This window comes from Chelon labrosus (assembly GCF_963514085.1).
Source record: "Chelon labrosus genome assembly, chromosome: 22".
Classification (NCBI taxonomy): domain Eukaryota; kingdom Metazoa; phylum Chordata; class Actinopteri; order Mugiliformes; family Mugilidae; genus Chelon; species Chelon labrosus.
In genome coordinates, this window is record NC_140355.1 from 4185187 (window position 1) to 4212514 (window position 27328).

A 27328-nucleotide genomic window follows, 5' to 3' on the forward strand; every position below is an offset into this window, starting at 1 on the left:
TGCCCCTTCACCTTTACAGAGACGTGTGCTCACACGCCCGCAGCACACAGATGTGAAACAATGCATCGCAGAGAGTCAAGACCGTGTATACCACAGACTCATATATGTGTTCTGTCAATCACAGGACAATTCCGGGCTGCGCTGATCCTTTCTGGGCTTTCAGCAGGGATTAGTAGGCGGTAGCTATGGCGACAAGTAATTTTAGCTTACATTTATGCAGCTTTTCTCTCCAAACATTTCATTATCTCGCAGGATGATACAGGAAAACCAATTTGCCTCTGGAACACGGGCTGCTGGGAGTGGATTTGTACTTAACTTAACATATCAGATCAAATACAATACAGCTGTTTCCATTTTTGCTTCTACTCCATAATTTGAGTTGAACCCCCGCCCCTTCCCCACCCCCCTGTTGTTTGTGTGTGTCGCTATGCCATATCGATTTTAACAGCTATGGCCTTTCCCTGATGAACCCTCACATGAACCAGTGAGGTCATTCTCAGGTCAGAGGACACGTTTTTGATGTCCTGGTCGCACACATGTTTCACAGATTTCCCCATCATTTGAGCAGATTTATTTCAGGCAGATGTTAACTGGTGTCAGTTTGTGCCCGTCATGTATTAACTTTTAAATTTAAACATTCAATTTTATGAAAATAGTTACCATGTGATCTTTTTAGAGGTTCTAAACTTTGTGCTTTCCACGGGTTTCTCCATAGTCCTCAAGACAGTCGAGTCTCGTCACTGTTTACATATAATACAAAAAAACAAAATGTCCCTGCTCAATTAAGAAGCTCCCTTTATTTGTGTATCAAAATGATATATTTTATGGTTTTATATTTTGATGATTCATAATCTGCTGAATGGAGATGTCTTATATGTGACTCCTGTGAGTTCTCACTGCTTGCACGCAGTTAGCGGAGGATTTTTATAATTGTTTGACCTAAGGACACTTCTTTTTACCGAATGCTCAGAGGAGGCTTTGTACTTGAAGGTCTCGGGCTGACTGAAAAGGCATAAAATAACAGGATGACAAGATGATAGCCCGGTCAGTTGACAGGAGTTAGCGGGTCGGCGTGGGGTTCAGCAAAGACCTTCGCTCTGCCCGCTGTGGCTCTAACAGGCGCTGGCTTGGCAGTGTGTCACCGCCAGGAAGTGGGCGGCAATTACGGCCGCGCAGGAGGGGAAGATGCTCTCCTGCAGAGATGAGAAGACGCACAAACACACACAAACTGATACATGCCCATGCCCCTATCCTGAAACTGATAATGAGCATCTAATGAGCGGTGATGTCATGACAACAAAAACACAGCTGCCTGCTACTGACTCGCTTTTCTCCACCTCTTCCCTTATCGGTCAGCAACTGCTTGCAGTTAATTAGGATGCAGAATCACGAAGCTCAGTTTTATTCTTGTTGTATTTTAACCAACAATAATCTGTGAGAAGTTAAAGCTCAAGGCTGATATTCAGCAGAAGATAATAACAGAAAAATAAACTCTTCAAGGTGCAACTTAATCTCAGCAGATGTTCCTGAAAAAGGTTAAACTCCACAGGCTGCCCTTCTGTAAAACTGGCTGGTACACTTTCTGCCTTTTAACTGTGCAATCCTAGAGGGACGTCCAACATTTCTGGGGGACAGCACAAGGTCATTTATAAATTCTTTCTGGGTTAAAACTGGAGGAGAACATTTGGGCGAGTACTGTCAGGAGAATATGGCCCAGATACATTCACATGTTGGATGGTTGATGATGGTGAGAGTAGAGTTGATGCAGTCATTAGGGCTCTTTTAGGCTTTTCTTGTGTTACACCGTTCGCGGAGGCAAATATCAATACCTAACCACAAATGAAACCCCCCCCCCCCCCAAAGATATAAATACACTGCCTGATCTGTAAATGGAAAAAGAGTGTTTTCCTCAGTTTATTGAACAAAATATTTTACAGTATCTTGGATATACATATATACATATCGTCTGGTATTGTTACATGGTTGATGAAACCCTGCAGCGACACTGATTGCAACGATGTGCCTCCAAACTTCAATGGATGTTTCAAGGAACTACTAAATACATCTGACTTCCAAACACAGTATACAAATCTTAATATAGAAAGCACAAAAAATAAGAATTTGTCAGTGAAAAGTACGCACTCTCAGGACAGAAATTCTTCATACAAAACAACTTTTAAATTTTTTTTTTTTGTTTTCTTTTGTGTTTTTTTTTTGCAGTTACAGTTTACAGGTAATAAATATACCTGGAACTCCCTCTGTTTTAGTCTTATGGTGTCGTTCGTCTTTCCTCTGCAGGGAAATCACCATTAAGGACTTATTCTAGAACAAATAAAGTAGTGGCTCAGCCACTGGAGCTTCTGCTGTCGTCTCCTCCTCTGCTGCTGCTGCTGCTGCTGCTGCCACATTATCAGCAGGCCTCTCAGATAACATACACATCAGTCTTCTCCCCAAGAAGCCAATACGTTCTCATTTTGCCTTTGCCCTGAAAAACACAGAAATCAATAGGTTCATCAATGGAGACAGAGCGGGGGTGGGTGGGAGGTAGCGTTGACCTCCTCTGTTAGGTTGTCCTTTGTTAGAGGGTGACACTGAAGCTCACACTGGGTGATCTGCTTCCACCGCCACCTTTCTCCACATGTGACACATTAGGCATTTACAAACGCTGCCACTGGACCTTGCTTCTCCGAAAGGTCAACGTGTTCTTTATCGAGAGGAAATTAACTAACGATAACTTTGCTTCCTTCCTTCTTCAAGTGCTCTTTTTAAAACAATCCATGCTGACAGGACGGTGATTTTGCTAAAAAGCACTGAATTTCTGAATTGTTCACCTAAAGGTTAAAACATTCAACAGTACTGACTCTAGAACCTTTTTCTGTTCATGAGATAGAGTTTTGAATATTTTCAGTTTGGTTTTGCTTGCGTTATTTTGAAAGCTTCTCCCTCTGATTATATGATTGGTCTCTCCTTGTGTGTTCCTCCCACATTAGTTTCACCTGTGTCTCGTCACCCCTCAGCCCGTATGTGTGCATATATAGTCCTGCTTTTCCCTTTGTCAAGTCCTCAGTTGAGTTACCTGCTTGTTTCTGTACCCTTGTGTTCCTGTTCATCTCCTTGTTGTCACTGGTTTCATGTGTTTTTGTCTGGCTTTTGGACTACCTGCATTTTCACACTGCACCGCTTTTAATTTAATCTTTGTTTCCTGTTCCTGCCTTCCCTTCTGCCTGCATTGGGCCCTACCTATAGCCACACATCATAACACCACCTTTTAAATAAACACATAAACTCCTTCTTCCCATGCTGTTAAAATCTTACTCTGAGGATTTCACATTCATTTTAACAAAGTAAATAATCAAGCTGATCAATAGGTTGTTGGTTTAGGTTTATCCATGAATCTCTCTCTCTATATATTAGTTTTATGGGATCTATTTCCAATACTCCTCTAAACTCACAAATATATTTGTTTCACCTTGTCGAGATTTGTGTTTTCAAGTCTGTATGACTTGTTCTGGCAGTGTGAGGACATTATTTATTTATTTAGCCTTGATGTGACTTATATTTTTAAAAAAGCAACTGAAGGGCTCTTACCTTCATTTCTACATCTCCACGAAGCTGGAGGTCAAAGTAGCCGAACTCATCCAGCACTTCTTTGGTGGCTGAGGAAAGGTGAATCTTTAAGGCTGCAAGACAAAAAAAAAGGGCAAAACAGCCTAATAGTGTGAATGACAAACAAATGTAAATGTAAATGTACTTTATTTATATAGCACCTTACATCGACCGATACGTGAACCAAGGTGCTTTACAACAGATTAAACAACGAATAACTCTAACATCCGAAACACCACTGCAGTGCTTTAATCTCAGTCCTAACAGGCTGCAAGGCAAGGAGGTGCAAGACGAGCCGATGCTCTCAGGCCCCGTCAGACGCCAGCAGCTGAAATGCTAACGGTGATGAAAACCTGTATTGTTTTTGCCCAATTAACGCACACGGTGCAGAGATATGAGACGATATGAGATGCCTCCCTGCGAGGCTTGGAGCTGCACGCATTATCGCTGGCTAAGGGCCCTCAGCTGTAAGTGCTATCAATTATTTACCAGAGGAGGCACAATACAGGAAGCGACTCGGTAGTTAATCAATAACATCTGATGATTTACTCGCAAAACGTCCAACCACGGTTTCATGACACAAGTTCCTGTCACTGCCAGTTAAGAGCAGAAACGTCAGGGTTAGGAAGTATTGGACTCAGCAGGAGTGTTTCCATCGAGCCAAATGAACAGATACTTGTTTACTTAAGGAAAGGGAAAAGAACACCTCGCACTGTTGGCTTCTTCTTTTATTACCATGAACACATGAGTCATGTGTACACCAAACGAGTATTGATCCCCGGCTAAAAATAGTCCTGAACAGCTGAATTCTTTATTCATTTTTGATTAACATTTACTAAAGAGTAGTTGAAACTGTCAGTACTTATTAATCAGGGAATTGTTTCAGCACTAAATAATGAGGACGTTGTCACCACTACATAGATTTGTGTAAAACATGTTCCTCTCTTGGGCATAATGTCACGTGACAGAACAAAAGCCCTTCAAAGTGGCACTCACCCTCTCCGTTGGACTCCATCCGGGATGCTGTGTTTACAGTATCTCCAAACAAACAGTATCTGGGCATTTTCAACCCGACCACGCCAGCGCACACCGGACCTGTAAGACACAAGCTAAATATAGTCACGTTTGACAGCACGAAAGAACAATCACATGCGAGGAGCTGCTGTCATCACACAGTCACTCCGGTGAAATGTGTTGTTGAACAGGAAGACAGAGGTGTGAGCGCATCCGAGATTGTTCTTTAAATGAGTCTGACAATGCGACGTGCCAGCCTATGTGCGTTGGTACATTCCTGTTCGATGTCAAGTATCTGAATAAGAGTATAAACAGAGCTGCTATGAGCTGATAGAGTCTAAGTACTGTGTCAGAAGCCTCTTGTAAATTGCGTCAGACCAAACGCTGCCGAGAGATGACGATAAAACATCCTGAGTGTTTATGTCCAGTGCGCATGTGGGTATCGGGAGGAGGGAAGTTACAAATCACTGCCTTGTAACAAATATTTTCTCCCTTTTTCTTAATAGTGTTTACTTTTTACTAATTTATGGTCAGTTTGGAGGCTGTATTATGAGCTGCCATTGAGCTGGCTTCTGTTATTCTTAGAGATCTATGGGAAGATGGTTAGACAAAATCAGAAATACCTCTCTCTCTCTCTTGCAATACCACCACCACCACAGCGAACCGCTATGTTAAAATACCTTTTTCCCTCCATTCAGTATCAATACCTCTTTAACTTCAGTCATGCTCACTATGATTCCAGGGAGTCTGGGAACAGTATTATACAGACACAAAAATATGGCGCTACTATCCTTGATTTTAGGATTTAAGTATGGGGGTTTAAAAGTTTGAACCCAAAGATTAAAAAGGGACTCAGACCCTCTAGTTGAGTAGGAGGAGAATAAGCTGATGTGCCGGATGGTTTGTAATACAGAACTATTTGAGAGTAGCCTGGAGTAGCCAGACTCAGTTCTTATCAGAATATGAGTCTGGTAACACACCATATTGTTTCAGCTGATACAGAGGAAAAAAGTAACCTCTGAACGGAATTGGATAGTCTTCCAAACAAATCAGAGCCCTTTCGTTATGGCCCTGTATGTCGTGTAGGACAACAATGCTGTTACTCTTTTGTCCATCATCACATAAAGCCCACACAAATGACTTGATTGGCCTGGCAGATAGACCAGAGCTTAATCAGTTCCCAACAGAGTGACTCCAGACCAACTTCCCCCCACAATATCTTTGTGGACAGGCATTGTTCAGGCAAGCTTCCAGGATAATTTGAGAAGTCATGCATGGAAACTGTTTGGAAAAGGGCAGCGACTTAAAAAAAATGCTATATTGTAGATGAATGGGAAAATGACTCGTCTGTCTATCTTCAACATAACAATTCTCAGTATTAGGAGCTAGCAAGTCAGTATGATTCTAGGTGTCTTTGTCGGGAAATTTTGTACCCAGACCTTTCTTGTCTGCAGACAGTCACTTCTCACCGTTTTCATGATATATTGTTGTTCAAAGGCAACCAAGTAGGCTGACAAATGAAGTCAACACCAAATGTCAAAAAATGCAGTTCCTCAAATGACCACTGGAGGCAGACGCCAAAAGCGAGTCAATCCACAAAGACCTCCATGTGGTACGAAAACAGCACTGGTCTCTTGAGCTTATTTTCCTATTTAGGACGACTGTATATGGAGGGAATTTTTACTCACCAATTTAAATAATATTGTGGTTTAAAGTTATGTATAATTAAGGGTGTAGCTGCTTTGATTGACAGGTGGTCTCACGGTGCTAGCTGCCTTCCATGGGGTCACCTGTCCGCCTCGGCTCCACTCACACAGTGTCACCCCACACATCACTCTTCACAAATCCTATGTAAGTTCACATAAATAAAGTGTACAAGTCTGATTTAGACTTATGAATGTTTGATTTGCCGAAAAAAGTCCTCTCTCTGGGACAATCAGAAGTTGACAGACTCAAAGGAGAATTAATAATAGACGTCCTCTTGTGCCAGAGTGGGAAAAAATAGACACATCACTGAACTAGAATCATGGTCTACACCCACCAGTCAAGTTGTAATTTAAATCCTTGTCTGTCCAGGCACGCATGATATATGTAATCCGATCTTGAAAGTTTTTAATAAAAGGTAATATATACTGTTTAAGGTATATTGACGCGTTTGATTCACTTAGACACCGTATTTACAGAGGAGCACTGAGGACTGAAAGAGCCTCATCACATGGTGAAACTCAGTATTAACAAAACCAATGAGCTTGAAGTGGACTGCCAGAGTAGAAAGAAGCCCCCTGTCCTGGTTGTCATCCACAGAGAGGAAGTAAAGAAAGAAAGAAAGTGGGAACTTTTGTTATAATTTGTGTGTGGTCTGACCTTTGACCACTAAAATGTAATCAGCTCATCCTCGAGTCCAACTGGACATTAGTGCCAAATTTGTAATCACACGAAAGGGATGGACAATCGAACAACATTAAAACATGATGCCTCTTGCTAAGGCATGTCTCTGCCACCGAGGCATAAAAATAGCAAAAGAAGAATGGCCTCAAAAACGGGGACGGGCCAGAATGAGATTGATGCAGCTGTTGTAAGTGGACGCACTGTACCTACCCGTTGATTGTTGCGAGCAGTGTTCTGTCCTCGCCAGAAAGTGAGGAACACTCAGCAGAAAAGTGCGCCGGGAAAAAAAATAATAAATGATGGGGTTGGCCCATCTGTGCTTTGCTCATCTCGGTGCAGATTTCCACAGTTCCAAGTCAGACTCACCTGTGTGTATACCTATCCTGAGCCTCAGCTGGTCGTTGGGTCTGTGTCGGATCTTGAACGTTTTGACCTGCTCCAGCAGAGCCAGCGACATCCCGGCGATCTCTCTGGCGTGGAGTTTCCCGTTGCGCACCGGCAGCCCGGACACCACCATGTAGGCGTCGCCGATGGTCTCCACCTGTATGAGAGAAGAGGTCATGTTTCTTATCATTTTACTGGTGGACAACCCAGCAATGAGACTGTCAGTGTTTCACATATGTGCAGTCAAATCCAAACAACATGATTTAATATGGGGGAAACTCACTGATTAGCCTGACTTACCTTGTACACGTCAAAGTTATCGATGATGGCGTCAAAACACGTGTACAGATCATTGAGCAGTGTGACAACCTGAAGAGAGAAATAGGAAAACAGATTTCAGCAAAGCCACGGTGCTTCAGGAAGGACATACAATCTGAAGTTGTTTTTTTTATCTTATATGCGTAAGAAAGTCTCCAATGAAAAATGTAAATCCATCATTAGACTCACTGTGTTTTCTATTTGTGAAAAGGCTGACAGATTGAGAGACTAGTGTCTGCAAAATCTCACAGTCGCTCGTGTTATATCTGATTCTGGATGACGGCCCAATGAGGCTTACTGACAAACACATTTACAAGATCATGAATCACATCCACAGATGGAACTTACAAACACAATCTGTGTTAGGTTTAGAGAATTACATTGGATGATACTAGCTTACAGTGTAGCAGTAAAGTCAGAGCTTGGCTTTTCATTCAGAGACAATAACTAACATGTGAGATTCATCTTAGACGCTCATTGTTTTTTTTTTAATTGAAATAATAATAATTAAATAAAAAGTCATCCTTCCATTATTTATCACTGCTTATCCTTAGACGATCGTAGGGGGGCTGGAGCTTATCCCAGCTGACATTAGGTAAGAGCCGGGGTGCAGCCTAGTAACACAGAGAGAATGACCAACACCTATCGACAATTTAGAATCACCAGTTAACCTGACAAGCATGTCTCTGGTATGTGGGAGGAAGCCACACAAACCTGGAGAAAACCCACTCGGAGAAAGGATGCAAACTGCGAACAGAGAGGCCCTAGCCGGTCATCGGATTCAAACCCAGAAGCCGTCTTGCTCCTTTTATTCTAACCTGGATGTTCTGTGATGGACATGGATCTAAAATTCTCAGATTTTAAATCCCATTCCACTGTTGCCTTTTTTCAGTCGTTGTGCTTAATCGTTTGGCGTAACCTGGGAACCAGAATGTTAGTCTGGAGTTCCGCCGAGACAAAAACCTGCCGGGCCAATCAGCAACGCAGTCATAACACATCATCTCTTCGTTTCTCTGTATTGGTTGACATGCTCCATGATACTGCATTGCCAGTCATATGCAGAACGTTGCACTACTTCATATACGAGTGCGTTATATTTCTGGGCTGGACGATGCAGCTGACTGCATTATACTTCAAAATCTTGGCGGGCCGACTGCGGGTGCAGGCACATCCATCATGTGTTCACACACAGTACTTTTGGGTGGGTGATGGATCTCAGGAATGCTGTACAGCGTTTTGAAAGTGGCTGTTTGGGTACACGGAGGACCTCTGCAATTACAGATCGAGACGAGGTGAGGCGTTTGATTGACTGCGGGTTTCTAGAACTGTGTGTGACCTGACGGGAACAGCTGCACACACTATTTAGGGCCAGAAAAAAAAGGACTGTCATCTCCTCCTTTTTGCGGGTGTTAAAAACTTTTCTTTAACCCCCTTCTTTTCACTGCTAAATGTAAATATTCCATGAATGGTTTGATATCATAGGAGAAATGATAACTTCTGAGAAATATAGTACATGAATAAATTTTTTTTATTATAAACTTCTTCTGTTTGATCAACTTATGCTCAATTATTTGAGAGATTTGCATGAGGATTGTTTAGATGCGTTTAATTGCAGGAAACAGCACCACTGTACTTTGTTCAAATGTTTGAAAGCCCTCCTTTTACTAGCATTAGAGTACTAGACACTATTTATGGTATTATTTTTCTGGCCGTGTCCTTCCTTACATCTGGAAAATAAAAATGTGATGAAGATGAGTTTGTTCTCAAGCTGATACTATTTCACCTTAGTGTGTGAGATTGGCCATTAGCACTTGAGACCCTTTGCCAGATGATGTTTTTCCTCCAGAAGCCTTGCCTTAGTATTCAAGTGAGAGCGAGATATGTGGTCGCATAAAGTGACTCAACTCTGCGCCAACGTACTCTTCCATCTAACTACTGTACTATTCTGAGTCGCAACCCTTGTGTGGGAACGCACACTGTGGGAACTATGAGGCACGCCGTAGGTAGAGACCTGATACTGGTGAGTGCTTTCATGCCTGAGTAGAAAAAGAGAATTCGCTGCAAATGTGATCACGACCACTGGTATTGAAAAGCTTTTAAATTAGCTAGGGAGATGCTGAGGTGAGAACTTGTTACTTCACATCTTTGGGAATGTGAAGAAGTTGCAGATGCAGAGCCAGAAGCGCTCTCTGGAGGTTTGCAGTTCAGTGCTGATAGCTGCGTACCTGTAGCGGCGTGCTCTCGGCAGACATGGATGTGAAGCCCACGATGTCGCTGAAGTAAATCGTGACGCTGTCGAAGGCCTCTGCCTGCACCGTCTCCCCTCTTTTTAGCTGCTCTGCTACTGAACTGCACAAAGAAAGAGAGACACGAGGTCAGGCGGTTCATGCTGCAAATCAAACTAAAGATTTGGATTTCAAAAACTCTATTACACCTTAGCGCCTCATGAGCACCTGTCAGGTTATCTCTGCTTATTCTGCTTACGTTCACTTTCTCCAAATCACAATACTAGCAAAGGGAAAAAACACCCTTGCAGAAGTCGGTTTATCTAACTCACAAGTGCGGTGAGAAACAATGCCTGTCTTTCTCTCAGGCCCATCTCTGGTCTGTCTGGCTTTGATGGAGTAAAAGAGGATAAATGGATGAGAAAGAAAGTTGCGACTGTGGTGTTATCCAAACGCCTCAACTCACTATCTTGTCTGTTCTACTGTCTCGCCTTAATGAGCGGTTTGCCTGTCAGCCGTCTCCGTTCCCTTTCATCTACAGTGAGATCGCACCACGGGGAAATGTGTATCTGTTAATAAAACACAGTGTTGGGAGGAATTCTGGCTCTTTAATTAATACGAGGATTTAGCGCAGTCGGCGAATTGTGACCGAGCCAGGCTGATAGCTCTCTCCCTATCTGCTCGGTGCAACTTAATTGGAGTTTGAAGCTTTTGGTTGGAGGGATAAACGTGCGGATTTAGCCATTCTTTTTCCTTACTGTGGTAAAATTTGATAGAGGAGGTTTTCGGCTTTCCGTTTCTCCTCCAGGTAGGCTTGGGTTCGCTCCTCCACCAGGTTCTCAAGGTTATTGGCGTACTGCTCCATCCTGGACAGTAGGTTGTTGAGAATGCTGGTGCTGCCCTCCCTGTGGATCACACAAACAAACACGCACATTCCTGGTCACTAGGTGAGAATCAAAAGATTCAGCAGCGATCATTTGTAACAAAAACCAAAAGAAACAAGATGATAAGTAAGACTGAAACATTTTGGGTGCTCTCAATTTTAGTTGAGAACAGACACACACACAAAAAAATGGATATAGCATGACCTGTAAGACTGAGAACCTTCACAAACATACTCTTTTTGCTTTAATCCCTAGCTGAGGCCAAGCTTCAAAACTTCAAGATTTCTTTATTAGACCTACTCTGCCCTACCTGTAGTTCAGTCTCTTAAGCCAAAGCTGACATAACAGAAATAACATCATCAGGGCTGTTTTCTCCTGGCTTGACAAAGCTCCTTCAGACTCACAGAACGGGCTGTTTTTTACAGGCTGTGCAGTAAACTGACCTTTATGTGTAAAAATTGGTGAGCAGTTAGGATTAAGGGAGAACAGAAATAACAGTATTTTCAGCAGTGTGACAGATACAGGCTCAGCTCTCCCAGCTTTACAGAGTGTCTGCAGAGGCTTCAAAGGTTAAATAGCTATGTACATGACTGAGGTAAAAGTCATCCTTCAGAGCACTCACCTAGAAGATTTAAGTACTTTTCTCTCTTTCAACATGGCCAGAAGTGTAAAGTGGTACGCTAGTAATGCACATAACTCTACCATTAGGGCCATTTATATTTTAGTTAAGTATACAATATCTGCCATGTATGAACACAGAGCAGCTGTTACTACCTTCCACCATGGAGGAAAAACAGACGATCCAAACACTGAAGGACAGGTCACTTTTTTTCATCCCTGCAACTGCGATCATAGCACTCCCATTTCAATTATATAAAACACACGTTGTGTAATGTTTGTGTCACACTCCACATTCATATGCTTACGCACTGACACACGCATCTACAAGCAGCTACTCCAACGGAGCAAGAAGGTGAGTCATGCACACCACCGTGGCGGCTGACAGCATCAATGTCTGGCGTCCTGCCATGTTTCTTGTGGGTCACAGATCCTACACGCACCCACATCTTGTTTAAGTTTGAAGAACAAAACATCAGAGCGAGACACGAAAGGCTGATGAGTATCAAGGCAACTAACGCAATCACACGGGCCATGCACTGCTCACCGCGCTGCGCATCACAGACACTCATGTTTTCCCACCATTCATCCAAAATCACAGCAGTGGTGATGATGGTGAGGGGCCCGCATGACATGCATAATGAGACAGATACAATTTCAGTAAGTTATCGGGTCACAGTTTCACGGCAGTTTGGTGAGAAGACACGGATCAAGGAATAACCGTTAGATTTTGGGAATGATTAGATCCAACACAAGGCACAACAACAACCTCCTGTTATAACACATTTGTTGCTAATGTGAACACAACTGAAACAAAATGGAAACCATAGACTGTCAGCAGCAAGGGGAGAGAGGACAGGTGCTGCCTCGTGTCCGCAATGTCCATTTATTTGCCACTGAGTTAACAATCGTTGACCATTTTTGGTGTGCTGCTGCAGTTCACCATATGACCATAGCAACCAGAGAAACCACACATTACTGGTGTGACTTCCCTCATTTTTACAACATCCCTCCAGCTGTGAACAAAATTACATTTAACTGAGTGAAAATTTAAATTCAACGTCAGGCTCAAACTGTGACTATGTGGTCTAGACAGAAGCTACAGTCGACTCTATTAAGATACATAATGAGATTAGAGTGCAGCAGGCACAATGCATAGCAGTGATGTATGGTATGTAAACAGGATGTAGGGTGCAGAGTTCCACTTTGTTGCTGATCAGACAAATTGCAGAGCACCAGCATTGCTGGACAGCTTTTGCACTGGACCAACTGGAATTGGTATCAGAAACAGCATTTTGGGACAGAGTCAAGATTCCTTTTTCAATCACAGATTCATGATAAGCCCGTAAGAATAGGATACATCCATGGACACGCGTGAAGGAGCGGCACAGCAGGTCCTTCCTTCTGCTGTGAGGCTGTAAAATCAAGCCTGTTCCCAGCAGATCACACACACACAGTGGACTAATACATGAACAATTACAACATAAACTTCAGCACCATGCAGCAACTAATTGTAATGTTAACATATCCTATATTTCCTGATGTGCAGTATGGCAAATTGTTGAATTTTACATACGTACTTGTGATTTCTAATACAGTTATCTCATCTCACCTCATCTTACAACAGCTTCTTTGCATGAATCATCAAGCAACAGCCTCCTGGGCATAAAGCTAAAGCCAAAACACTTTGCAAATCCTTGAATGTTCCACTTGAGGCAGGCTCCAAAGGTCAAACAGTGGAATTCTATTGGTGGCATGGAGTGTTCCTCCATCCCTATATACAGTCCACTTTAGTCCTCCTAAACTAATTTAGTAAATATTTCAAAAGGTTGACAACTCTGGTATAAACAGTAACTCATTGATATAAAGTACCAGTAGGCTACTGGAAAGGAAGGTGAACAGTACAGTAATAATAATGATAACCTGATAACATAACCTAGACTTTTTGTTAGTGCATATTAAAACCCAATATTAAACTACCAGCAAACATGAATAATTAATAATTTTTTTTAATATGAATAAGGATATTAATAACTGAACAATAAATACTACTTTAAACGCAACCAACTATGTCAAATCAAATGACTGACTTCCCCTGCAATAAACACCAAACTGAAAATCAAAACTGCTGACTGAATTAAACTGGTATAATTCACTCATATGTAATCTGATGATATTTCCCTACGGTGTGCTACTGCAGCTGTCCAATCATTTCTAATAACTCACAATTCATCAGTCTGATTGCTTGTCAAAAGCTCAAATTTTCCCCAGATGTAATTACGCAATTCCAGAAAATTAAGACCATGATCAGCCAGTCACTGCGTATTTTGATGTAGATCTGGCTCCAGATGCTGATTAAGACTTCAGAACATTTCCACTGTTAAAACAAATACAGAGGGCTGTGCAGACTTGGCAGAGGTGCACGCTCTCTGAGTGCTTTTTTGTTTACAAAGAGGCTAAACATGCTTCAGGAAATACATGCTCCTACTTATGTTTCAGTGATATGTGGACCGCCTTTTTTTATCAGAAGGGTCATACAAAGTTAAGGATTAGAGAGGTATTTTGAAACGTGTAAGCAGTGTTCAACACGAACTGAAATCTTTTTCTCTTTTTTTTTTTTGCAGTATAAGTTGTGTTGGCAAACAGACTTGTGCATGGTTAGAGGTCAGCTATTCATGGCGTGCAAAGTGTCAGGTCCCTGTGTGGGTTAAACCGAACCGTTTACTCCTGAACACCCCTCTTGTTACCGCGCCCTTCAAGCCCGAGCTCATACAGTCCAGCCAGACACCAAAAATAACAGCCCATCCATCACGTCATGTCAACAACATACATTTACCTAATGAAAATAACCGGCGGACAGTGCATTAACGCACAGGCCTCTGAGGTGAAGGGCTTCGTTCGCACGAGGAGGGACTTAGCATGCAGCTGTCAAGAGCATCCTTGAGTGCTTCTGAGGTTATCAATCATACAGAGCTCTCTACTTCAAGCCACTCCAAATGGAAAGCTATACATCACAGGACTCATCCTGCGTTAAATTATGGAGTTTACAGAGGACAAGTCAGTCTGAGAGGAGAAACACACCAACCACATACAGTAGATCTGTTTACAGAATCAGCTCTAAAACACCTTCCAAATCAGCACATACCAGATAACAGATACCATAAACAGACGACTGCAATGAGGAGTGTGCCCTCAGTCCATGGGGTTCCCACTTGGCCAGGTGAGCTACCCCAAGGTAGTCTATCTCAACCCTAAAACTGATCTTTCCCTAAACCTTGTGGATTTTTTGCTTGATCCTGACCAGAAGTGAAAAATATGTGTCATAATTCAAGAGACCATTCTTATAGTTCCTATTCAAGTGGTAGGGACTAGATTCTCTGAGACTTGTTAATCTTCTAAGCAGTCATGAATAGGAATATCATTTACCATTACATTTTTCTTACCAAAATATGGTCTGTAGATTTCCATTTTAACAGAATGAACAGCAACATTTAATCTAACAACTGACATTTTACAGTATCCTTCTCATCACACCGTTAAGTCGATATTCTTTGTTCACCAGAATCGAGGCTCAGCAGTCATACAGTATAGAATTACATAAAGAAATGTCGAATGCAACGGTCTGTGGCATCTCACTGTCACATCTCTGACGTCACAGCAGACTTGAATTCATGACTAAAGGCGTTTATGAAAATGTACTTGTAATTGTTTTAAGCACATGCTAAGCAATAAGCACTTGCTGTGTTATTTGTGTACATCATTGTACAAGGAGCAGCTAGAAAAAGAGAAGAGAGTGGACAGCGTGATTTATTTCCATAAAATGAAACCAAACTTGAACCAGTCTGACTGATTCTTCAGCAGCTAGTCGGCAGAGGTGCTCCGTCCTGTGCTGGATCCTCTGTGTATGTAAAAATGAAGAAATTCTAATTCAAGTATGGAACAATATACTGTATGCTGATTCAATGAGCATGCTCATCGTGGAATACTTGGACAATCTCACATGCATGCTATGCTTTACATTGCTAATAATATATTTCAACAATGCACGAAGCTTACATGCACCTCCTGAAAACTTTTTCTCCAACAAGTTTTTAGCGGCAGGCAAAAGAAAAAGTCAGATAAAAAGAAGTAAAGCTCAGCAATTTTTCTTCTTTTTAATGACCCACAAGTACTTCACACCCACTGCCTGCCTGCCTGCTGTGATTGCCACTCTCTATTATTGTGAAGGTAAGGAAGTGAAAATGATTACTTTAACTATAGACTACACAGCAATAATCTCCTATTCAGCAGTAACATGAGGTAAGCCTTCACACCGTAACTCAACATCACAAAGTGATGTAAATAAAGCAAAGACAGTATCTGTGAGGTATACGATTGAAGCACAAAACAAGCCTGATTGTGTGTGAACGTCATAGCCTGTATAAAAACATGGATGTCACCATTGGGTCTGAAAACTGAATAGAGAAGTGGCTTAGGGAGCAATACCACTGCTGGCCGCTAGATGCAGGCTCCAAAAAATCTCTGGCTCCAATAGAATCACATTCAAAAATCATCAACTTCTCATGAAATAAAACATCAATCAATTCTCTAAGTCTCGATAATGCCATTAGCTAAGTTAACTTCTCCTGATTAATGTTCTGGTTTTCATTTTCAATTCCATAACTGAGTCAATATTACATCTCAAACAAAGGTGTACTTGTGCCTGGCTTGATTGACATGTCTGGTCTGGAGTGTTTGACAGGCCGTCCTTGGGTTTTCAGTCAGAGCCCTCGCTTCTTCACACCTCCTGCCTGTCATCCAAATATGGAGTACAGGCATTTCTTACAGTCACTTCTGGCTCAAAAAAAAAAAATAATAAAAAAATTTCCCACGGCCAAACTGAATGCTTGGAAGCAGAAGTTCACAAACCAAAGGGCACCTTGGCTGCATCCATCTTATGTGTACAGTCTGTGACTGGTATCAACAGAAGAAAATCAGCACTTAGCCATAAATCAATATTTCCACCACAGAGACTGCTGCACACTGTGATACCACACAACGCGACCATAGAAGCAGCAGAAAGCTCCAAGTTGCCACTCAGTGTAATGAACCATGACCTGTGTTTTGATCTCCATGCCACAACTCACAGGACAGGAAGATCAACTAAAGCCGACAGCCTGAACATTACAACCACGACCAGATGCTGAGTGAACTCACTCAGTGAAGAAATTGGGCTTGGGATTTTCACACATGTATGACTATAGTAAAGTATTGCTTGATGTATTGACGACGCATTGACCAGGTGCAATATTCAAAACCGAGGTGCTGTTGTAATTATGGCTACATGGTTATACCAAAGATGTCTTTATGCAAAATTGTATAAACATGCACCATATTTGGGGTGTTTTTTTTTGGTTTGTTTGTTTTTTTCAGCAAACCTTTGGGATTTGATTAGAATTTCCGAGGGCCCGGAGGGGAGCACAGAGATATCGTTATCTCCTCTTCTCTGGGTTGAGCTGGGCAGGTCACATTAGGGTTAAAGGTGATTATTCTCAAAGACTGTTTTCTTTCTGTGATGCAAATAGTAACAAAACATCGTAAATAACTGCACACACTCAGACTCACTCCATAGTGATTAGGGAATTTTTTGGACAAAGCTTCATAATCGCACAACAAGTCAGTGGGACGTTCAGTCGCACTCCGATCAAAAACCACCCTAAGCTCACTGCTTTCACCAAAGAAAAACTGATAATAATGACTTCCATATATAGTTATGACGTATTCAAGATTAATAATTAATTATTTTTCTGCACTGTTAATTCAGTCTGTACATATACAGTGGTGTCTCAAAAAGCTCCTACAGGTCAATGCACAGGTCCAGTAATGTATTATAAATTGTGTATTTCCATGCAGGTTTGTGTATATTTGTTGGTTTCAGCAGTGACGATTTATACAGTAACTGTTTCTGACAGAGCTGTCCTACTCAAGGGAAAACATGCGTGCCTCCCTTCTTGCGTCGACATAAAACTCAGCACCAAAATATGCATATAAATGATTCATGGGATCATCGGAAACAATACCAGAAACACACGGACTCACACACGCTTCTCTTTGTTATACAAACACACACACATCCACACCCACACACGCAAACACACTACAGGGCGCTTCCTGTCAAGAACAGCCTGTCAGGAATTACAAACATCCTTTTATCCAAAACTGTCTTGGTGATTTCCAGAACATGATTCTTCTTTCCCCTTTGCCTTTTTGAATCTCTTAAATATATCAGCTCTCACAGCAGACAGAGCAACACTAGGCTCTCAGCACGGTCAGTGTTCACTTGTTGGTCTTGGCAGGGAAGACACTGATAGTCTGGGAAAATGTGCCCATTTAAATTTGTTTTAATTATCTCAGCTTTGGAAAAGAGGATGGAAGTGTAGAAAATGTTAAACTAATTACGAGTGCTTCCAGCTCTCAAATCTTTGGTGTAAATGAATTTCGTTCTTAAATGGCCAGTTGTGAAACAGGCTGTGAAGTGTGGGACTCACTTGTTGAGTTTGGCCATGTAGATCTTGATGTGGCCGAAGTCAGGCCTCTCTGCTGGGTCCTCAGCCCAGCAGCCCTCCATCAGTATGGTCAGCTCCTCCGAGTGGCATTTGTTGTCCGTGGTCGGCCGAAAGTACGGCTTCTGACCGTTCCTCACCTTCTGTACGATCTCTGTGGTGGAGAAGACAGCGATTCAGAGCGTGTGTGCGTGTCTGAATGGGCACTCTCTTATCCTACATTCACCAGCGTCAAAATGGTAAAGCATGGCCAGCTACTCTCATCGAAGTGTTGCTCAAGCACTTGTTGACGTTGTCCATGCACAGACTGATATGACAGATTTTCAGGAAATCGTCTAGGACATAACGCCCCTGTCAGTATGCAAGTATTATTATCTCTGAACAGAGGCAGCCTATTTGTCCTGTCTCCAGTCTCTCTGTTAAACTCAGCTAACTGGGCGTTGTCTCATCTAAGTATTTTCCAAAAATATCAAGGCAAAAAGATATCTCTTTAGATCACATAGTCTAAAACAAATTTGTTTATCGTATCTACAGCATGTACCATCCACAGTCTCTCGGTATCTTCTCTTCTTCACACACTCTCCAGTGAGGAAAAGCCATGTTTGTCTATGCTTTCACTCGCTATAGATTTTAGACTTTAATCCTTTCTCTTGATGCTGATTCACTATATTACCTGGAGCATTGGAAAATAGTTTCTATTTCATTCTTCCTGAGTGCCAGAGTGATTCATAGAACCCAAGTTACATTAATAACTAATTTCTCTGCCATAGGCTCCACTATACTCTTTGTAGCCGTAGACTACTAAGTTTTTATCGCTACACTTTTTCCCCTGGTCATTCATTTGTTGGTCAGTGAAGGCCTCTGACCGCATGACATACAGCACGTAGATTGTCTGCCACAGTGGGAGTGAAAAACTAGATGCCACACACTGTAACATCGCATGTCAAGGCACTGCATTGCAATATATGTTCCTTATTTTGTTTGTATTTAATAGCATGTCGACCACGCATACTGTCCCTGGTAGCCCCTTGCAGTGTAGGTGCAAATATCAAATATATTACATTTACTGAGCTTGTATTTAATAAGAGCTCTCATCATGTTAACACACTTTTGCAAATGTCTCTGATTAGTATTCAGTCTGGTTTTCTGAGTATTTTTATAGCCTTAAATGCAGGAGATGCTGCTCTCAGATAGCTCATACAGAGTGAACTTCTATTCCCATATTCAGGAATATTGCTATTCGTTTGTTATCATTCTGTTAATACATCCAGAATTAATACATTCATCAGCGCAGATCGGCTCTTTGTTGTTGCTGATTTTTCCTCTTGGATCTATTAATCACATCGAGATATTCGTCCTAAAATGATTCCTCCATATCCTCTCCTTTCTGTTATCACGAAAGACCCATAAAAGTCCTTTGAAGAATAAGCTGTTATTTTAAACCAACAAATTACAATCACAATGTCGGTTTTAACACATTCAGACTCTAGAGAGCAGGTGGCGGCTTTCACTGCTCTCAGCCTGTTAAGGATAAGTATGAGCCACTTGTACGATCAACGCCGAGCATGACTATGAATAAAAGGTTAATGAAAGTCATCACATGGAGGAAGCTACCCCGGGGGGTTTACTCATCCACTTTGGATGTGCGGAAGCTATCTCCTCTGAACTGCTTTAGAAGTTGAAGTTTTCCCTGTCGTCACTAAGCAGAAGCAGTGGCTGAGGGAACAGTGGATGCTGGCGAAGAAACCGGTCAAACCACAATGGCCAGCATGTGTGCAGGAAGCCGAAAAGCCAAAGGGCCAGCAGTTATTAGCTAATTTAAGACGAAAACAATGAGGAGTGTTTTATTTTTTTGTTTTTTTTTTTGTTTTTTTTTTATAAGAGAAAGCAACAGCAACGCATGAGCTCACTCTGGGAAAGTGTCATCCAAAGATATAATTTTCTGTCTGTCTGCTTTTTTCCCCTGTCAGTGTTTGAGGCTCAACCTACCAATCTAGAACACAAATATATAATTTTCACAGAAAGGTATGAAAGGTTTCAGACGGCCAATGCTCTGTTTTTTTTTCTTCTTCTTCTCTTCGGGTGCATTGTTGCAAAAGGACAGGCTCACATTTCTTTTCAGATATGTCAACACTTTTTGTTGTTTCACTGTAATTGTTCCTCCTGCCTATGACCTCAGACCTCCTCCTAAGGCAGTTTCAGTATAAGTGATGAGTCAGTCCTGTTCCTGTTCTAATAAGTCTTTGTTGAACAAATTTAATGGGGAGGGGGCTGTTAACTGGGTGCTGGAGTCTTTTAAGTATACCAATTTTATATTTTTCATAGGATTTTGATTACTTCGTTTTGCGCACAGAGGTGTAGTCATTAGACCTGCTGCCTCACAGCAAGACAGTTCTGGATTCAAAACCAGGTGCTCCCATAGTCCAGAGACATGCAATGCTGGGTCAACTGGGGATCCTGCGTTGGGTGTGCATGTTAGTGATAATGTGATGAACTGGTGACCTGTCCAGGAGGCACGCTCCATCTCACCCAATGTCAGTTAGGATAGGCTCCAGCTACCCTGCCACCCTCCATGGTAAAAGCAGTAATGGATGGATGCACATTAGACATATCCATTTGATTTGTCTGATTCAGACCACTGAAGCCTCACACTATACTGTATGTGCTTTGACATTGGTAATTAATGTTCCTCAGATGTGCTTTTTTTATGTACCTACCTTCAAGCAAACATAGTTATTTTACAATTTAGTGTAAATCGATTCTGTTTTCCCTTTCTTAATATAGTTAAGTCACTCCTACAGACAACATTCCCTGACGCAGGCTCTAAACAAAGATGGCAAAGGTAGTCAGGTGACCAATCAGAGCGGGGGTGGGGGCTTAAAGAGACAGGAGGTAGAACGCTTGTTGCATCTTAAACTATAGTTCAGTAACAGCTCTTAAGCAGCCTACCGAAATAAAACACAACATGCCGTCTTCATTTTTCGTTTCTGTCACTTGTTTGCATCATGTCTTTATTTGGAGTGATTACATTTTCAGGTCTCAGGTCTGAGACATGTTGTACTCCACCTGCCCTCGACATCTGGCCAACATGTGCTCTTTTGTTTGTGTACATGGCTGCAGGGGCACTGTTTAATAGTCTGACGGTACAAAGGTCCACTTTGAAATGTTAGCGAAAAGCCAATCAATGAACTAATGTTTTTTCCGTTCTTGTACAAGGAAACCGAGCTAAATAATGTAACATAAATATAGTTTTAGTATGTGTGTACAATTGCAGCTCTTTCACGTAATTTACTTTCTTTTATGTTCATGTTTTACGTGTTAGTTTGCCGTGTGTTTGCTGATTCAAAGGATTCCGGTCATTTGATGCCACAGAGGTCAGCTGGCCTCCCTGAAGCCTATAAAAGACAGTTGTGTTTACCTTTGGGGCTGAGGTCCATGCCTTCCACATAGAAAGGTCCATTCCTCAGGGCTATTTCCTGCAGTATGATGCCAAAACTGTACACATCACCCTTCTGAGTCCCTTGTGGAGGATGCCGGTCGTATATGAGCAGCTCGGGAGCGGTCCAAAGCTTCTCTGAAAATAAAAAAGAAATGATCAAAACTGACATTTTATTTTTATTTTATTTTTTATTTTTTTGTGAATGAAAAGATTCCACAGTGTGACCGAATAAACAGGCTAAACTTACTTGCATAGAGTGCGTGCGAGTCATCATTTTCGCAGGACGAACGGAAGCTGGCCAAGCCATAATCCGTGATTTTCAAAACAAATCGACTGTCCACCACGCAATTAGATGACTTCAGATTTCCATGGCAGCCAAAGTAGCTGTTGTGGAGATAATTCATTCCCTGGTGCAGAGAAGCATTAAGTCAAGCATTAAGAGGTGTTCTCCTTCTCTTATTTTCTTTCCTTTACAGCAAAGTCTTACATGAAAACACACAGATCCAGACATATGGGAATAATATGCTTTGACAAGGGGATGTATGCTGAAGGTTTTGAAAAGAGGCTATGTCTCGGCGACGGCACTGTCATGGAGGAATTTCTGTGAAATGACTGTTAATTCCTTCGGGAAGGGGGCGATGGGCACTGAACGGGCTCAGTTTAATGTTTTGTGGAAACCGTGAGTCAAACGTCCCTTAAAGCTTCACCGGCTCCTCTTTTCTGCAAAATGCTACTATGAGTGTGGAACGCTTCAGCCAAAAGCCCCTGATCATGCATGTAGTTCCTTATTGAATCCATTCAAGAGACAGACAAAAAGAATCTGTCAGGACAGATTAATCTTCCAGATTACTCTCTTGATTAGTCCTGATTAAGTGGCAAGGAAAGTCTCTTGCCAAATTTCAGGATTTGGTTTCTGTCCCACTTTAAAATATATATTGTTAATATTTATTTTAACTGAATGCACTGCTCTTTCGCAAAAATATTTTTTTTGTGTGTGTTTTTCTGCTGCACTTAACTCTCAATAAATGCCCTCTGTGAAAGCGTGGCAACCTTGACATTTTTGTGTGTTTTGTGTGAGGCACAAAATGTCTCTTATTTAACAGTAAAAAGTGACCTTTTTTTCCAGCGTTTTGGCAAAAACAGCTGAATCAATGTCTCTGTCCTACTTTTGACTGCTGGTTTTTGTTTACAATGGCTTCAAACTGACAGCCACGTACCTTCACTATGTCATTGATCAGTGAGTAGCGGAACATCCAGTCCAGATTGATACTCTCATTCTCCAAGATGTCCTGGAAAAGTAAGAACAAATCAAAAAGTGTTACAGACAAGGAGAAAATAAAGTTTCTGATTCCTGTTTTGGAGTAGTGAAAACTTCCTAGCAGCCAAGACAGCCCCAAAGTTTATTTTGGGACAAAATACAGAACCACCTTCAGGCCAGATAAATATATATATATTTTATCTTCAGGGTCATGCATGTAGGGCTGCAGGATGTTAATGAATAACTCTCAAAGGCCCTGCAGCTGGCCCTTGACTGGAATCTGGTTCCAGCTTTGACACGCTGCCACATACGCTGCAGCTATCTGTCTCTTACGCAGAAGTCTTTCTCTACCAGTAAGAGCGATAAAGTTGACGGCCGTGTTTTCCGTCCGTCTCCAGCTCGTCCGTTTTATGGTGTGGCAGGAGTACAGGCCGGGGAACACTTTTATTAAAACGTCATGTACTTTATATTGGAATTAAAAATAAATGACAAATCATAAATACTGAAATATGTCCAACTTCAAACCATAGCTTGCTGTGTATCGGATTCTCATTGCAGACTAAATAAGGTGATTTCATTCCATCCTGCAGAGCTCAGCGGGCAGAGCTGAGCACAAACACTACCAACACACTCCCCATATCCATGTGTGTTTACTCTCACTTAGTTGGCTTATTGTTCGATGTTTGTGAGTACATTTCAGGTGATTTCAATGAAGTATTTTCAATGAAATGAGCGAGAAGAGAAAAAAAGAGAGATTTTTTTTTTATTAGCTTTCTTCCTTCATTTTTTTGTGATGAATCACCCGTGGTTACCCGGCAACCGGTGTGGAAGAAATCACCGTGCCGTACTTGTGGTCTCCATATACGCATACCTTTATATTTATAGAGGCGTTTGAAGTTTCAGACACTGCCAGGCTAGTTCTGCCCCCTTCTTTACATCAGCCTAAGCTATAAGCTAAGTGAGGCTAAGTTAGGTTCACTTTCTTATGTAAACTATTCCATTAATTGTCAGCTGAGTGACTGATGGAATTACTCCAGCTGTTGAATAATGGGTGTAGATGACTGTACGGTCTTGGGAGATATGTTGACACTGGAGAGTTTTTAGATTTCTTACGAAACAAAAGCTCATTTTTAGAAACAATGGCCTTTTGATTTTGGAATTTTACTAGATTAATCTTAAAGATCTCTTCCAGAAATCTTTCCCAAAATACATGTAAAAACATAATAAATAGAAATTACAACATTTTCCTTCTTATTAATTGGAAATATCCAGAATCTATGAATATTTAATATGAATTAATATGAAACGGTTAGTACATTGGGTACCATTAAAAGTATTAAGTGTACGGGACAGTGATTGGCTTGTAAACTAGTTGTGCTGTCACAGAATCATCCAGCAATACAGAGAAACATTCCTCAATCAGCGGATTAATGTAAAAAAACAAAACAGCCTTCTAGTGTCAAACTCCAGATTTATCTTCTTCTTTGTGATACCATGAAACTGCATATAAATAACACACTGCTTCGGCTACATTTAGGCAAAATATTTCATGCTTTTGACATGTCTTTTATGGTGTTAAATGATGTGCAAGATGGCTAAGGGCAGAGAAAAAAGCGGTCCTTCATTAAGATTACTCAACATGAAATAGCACACAAGGCACACAATGCGTACTGACAGTACGCAGCGTGATGTGCTAGTCATCTGCTGTTAAATGATAGCCGGATGTGCTGTGAAAGCAGCTGACAAACATTTACTGTAAGTGGAGTAATAAGAGGCGAAACCCAGTTTTGGGACAGGGTCAATTTGAGCAGCAGTTTAGCACTACGAAAATGTAATGTGTTATGAGCATTTTCAGCTGATATACAGAAAGTAGTGTGTAAAGGTGAAATGGCAGGAGCCCTTACCTGCAGGCTGCCTCTGGGACAGTACTCCGTCACGATGCAGATGTTGGGAGGGTCGATGCAGGCCCCAATGAACCTGGTTAGATGGTTGAACTGAACGTCTCTCATCTGAAAATAACCACACAAACACACTGCAACTGTGAGTGTAACTCTTTCCAAACATCACATTCCCAAACCCCATGGAAACAGAGGACGGCGGGGGGAGAGGACTGACGGCTCATTTATATACAACGTTTTGAGAATAACGCTGCCAGCAGTTCATCAAAATAGTCTATTTGCAGTCCACTAGTTGGCACGGCGTCTTTCTCTACGTGTTGAGACGCATTCCTGCTCAGGGCACCCAGTTGAAACATGTGCATGTGCATAAATTGCCCTTGGAGGTTATGAATGAGCCAGTGTGCAAGGGATGATGAAGAAAAAAAAAAAAACGCTGAGGTGTTGAGAGGATGTACGAGCAGGAATATCGGACTGGAACGGGCAGAATGTGTGAAACTGCCCTACATGGAAAATAGTCACTAATCACACGCTGCTTTTACGATAGCGTATGTCGTCCAAAACATGAATCATTTTGAATGTTTAAAAAAAGAATGAAAATAGAGATGTTTGAGGTTTAGGGACTCAGGGGGAACATTTTCTGGCAGATTCCTTTTATGAGAAAGCGTGAAAAAAATCAGCCATTTTCTTTTATAGAAACAAGCTACAGGAACGTTCTCCTCGTGCCTTCGTTCCAATCAGCCTTAGCAGAAGCAGCACTAAAAAAAAAAAGTCCTACAGCCAGCATGATACTTCAAAAACGGTGTTCATGATTTCAACAGTGTACTTTTCTTCTTTGAGCGTAGTGAGTGACAGGAGCTCTCACACCAAAACCAAGGAGTTTTATGGCTCTGGAGATGTTAGCCTACCCTTTGGCCTATATAATTTCCCCTGCGCAACACCACTGAGGGGGGAGGAGAGCCATGAGGGGGAGGAGGAAGAGGAAGAGAGAGCAGTGGAAGACAAGTGGTTAAGTTTCCACTGGCAGGCCAGTCTCTTCCCCCCATCTGGTTGGCTTTTTCATGAGCTGAGGTCTGACAGCCGATCAGGCCCCCGGGGCTTCTGAGAAGCTGCCAGCTCAGACAGCAGCCTCTCTCCCCCGTGTGCCTGCCGACTGACCGAGAGGCCACAGAGGCATCCAGGAAGCCCAAACTGCTCTCCTCCAGCGGACTGCAACTCGCACAAAAATGACCAAAAACACAGAGCCGAAAAACAAGCAAGAATGAGAGTAAAGCAAAGAAATGGCCCAAAGTCTTCTTTATGAGCATCCATCTTGTTCATGACCACCGGTGTAATTTCCGAGTTATGGGTTTCCCCTGTGCCACACTGTGTTTCCATCACCAAACCACATAAATTGTGAGATTTTTTTTTTCTCGCCCAGCTTCCTTATCGCTCACTCGTAAATATTTCCCAGTCAGGGGGAACTTTTCATCAGCAGCTGCAGTTGCTGATGTTAAAGAGACAGTTTAGGGATGTTAACTCTTTGCTGTGAGTAACAACCAACATCCAACAGTGGCCCCGGTAGCAGCCCCACCGTGAACACACTTCCCACTCCCCGCGAACAGGCACCAAAAGATAGGAAATTAAGCTTTTACTCTCCTACTGAGCCAGAGGAAGAATCAAAAACCCATGAAGCAAAATAGGTTCAATTGTTTTCTTAAGCGGGAGCAATTTATAAAGGTTTACTTTTAACAGAAGAATATCAGTTCATGATAATGTTTAGAATTGGTTTGTTTTTTGAGTTAATGAATGATATAATGTAGACTGGCGACCCGTCCAGGGTGTACCCTGGTCCAAGATCTGTCTTTGGAAGAGCAAAAACTGTGAGCATCCATAATTTGTATCAGTAGAGACCCAACATACAAAGGTGTCGCACAGAAAAATGAAATGAAAATCTTATTTTTGGAGGCTGGACCTGGAGTGTGTTACTAAGGTAAAAGTCATGAGAAATTTAAAGGGTTAATCCTCTTGGGAGCATGAACTGGCTTCTTAAATTGTTCATTTATCTTTCCTGAAGTGGAAATTTTAGTCTTATTGTGGAACTAGAATAAGGGTCTGGTCTCCCCATCGGGATTCATCCTTGGGACACCAGAGTAAACAAGGTTCTGAGCAGTCTAATTTGGGGCTTTGGTGCAGAGAGATTTCTTGTTGTTGACCAACTAATATTGTAACATTATCTTCATTATGTTTTAAGCCGATTATAGTAAACCCTTTACCAAACTCCAGCTCATTTCTATGTCCAGCAGATACAACGTGTAAGTTAATTTGGAGTTGCAGTTCACTAATCACTGCAATCAACACATTAACATCCACACAGGCATGTGATATTAAGTTATATTGGACTGTTTTGTAAAAGATTAATATGTAACTAGACAGGTGGCACTAACAATAACGTAATAACTGCAGAAAAGTGGTTCAACGAATAACATAAGTGACCAAAAATGTTAAAATGTTATAGAGAGTGTTTAATTATTTGTTCTTAATCTGAAAATGCCAATAAACAGATTGTGTGAAAAAAAAAAAATGTTATAGAGAACAGAAAAAAAAACCACATAAAATAAGATGAGAGTAATGAATTGTAAATGAGGGAATATAAAACTGTAGAAATAATACAAAAACTGTTAAAAAAGCATGTTTTCAGGAAGTAAATAAAGCAGTAGCAGAGCAGTAGAGTATGTGCTTAGTATGCCACAACTACTGCTTTGAGCTGGTGCATTT

At 41.6% G+C, this 27328-nt stretch overlaps 1 protein-coding gene across 1 annotated transcript in view; it reads right to left on the minus strand.

Annotated features, from left to right (window-relative positions):
• Positions 1-1881: 1881 nt before the first annotated feature.
• npr2 (natriuretic peptide receptor 2) overlaps positions 1882-27328 on the minus strand; it is a 64446-nt gene continuing 38999 nt past the window's right edge. Inside the window, exons 11-22 of the mRNA XM_084572473.1 lie at positions 24581-24685; positions 22636-22707; positions 21666-21825; positions 21398-21553; positions 17965-18133; positions 10694-10840; positions 9936-10059; positions 7693-7761; positions 7375-7549; positions 4603-4701; positions 3589-3680; positions 1882-2485 (exon numbers count right to left, since the gene is read on the minus strand). Coding sequence (XP_084428599.1) covers positions 2423-2485; positions 3589-3680; positions 4603-4701; positions 7375-7549; positions 7693-7761; positions 9936-10059; positions 10694-10840; positions 17965-18133; positions 21398-21553; positions 21666-21825; positions 22636-22707; positions 24581-24685 — 1431 coding nt within the window. The 3' untranslated portion in view covers positions 1882-2422. The remainder of the gene's footprint in view (positions 2486-3588; positions 3681-4602; positions 4702-7374; positions 7550-7692; positions 7762-9935; positions 10060-10693; positions 10841-17964; positions 18134-21397; positions 21554-21665; positions 21826-22635; positions 22708-24580; positions 24686-27328) is intronic.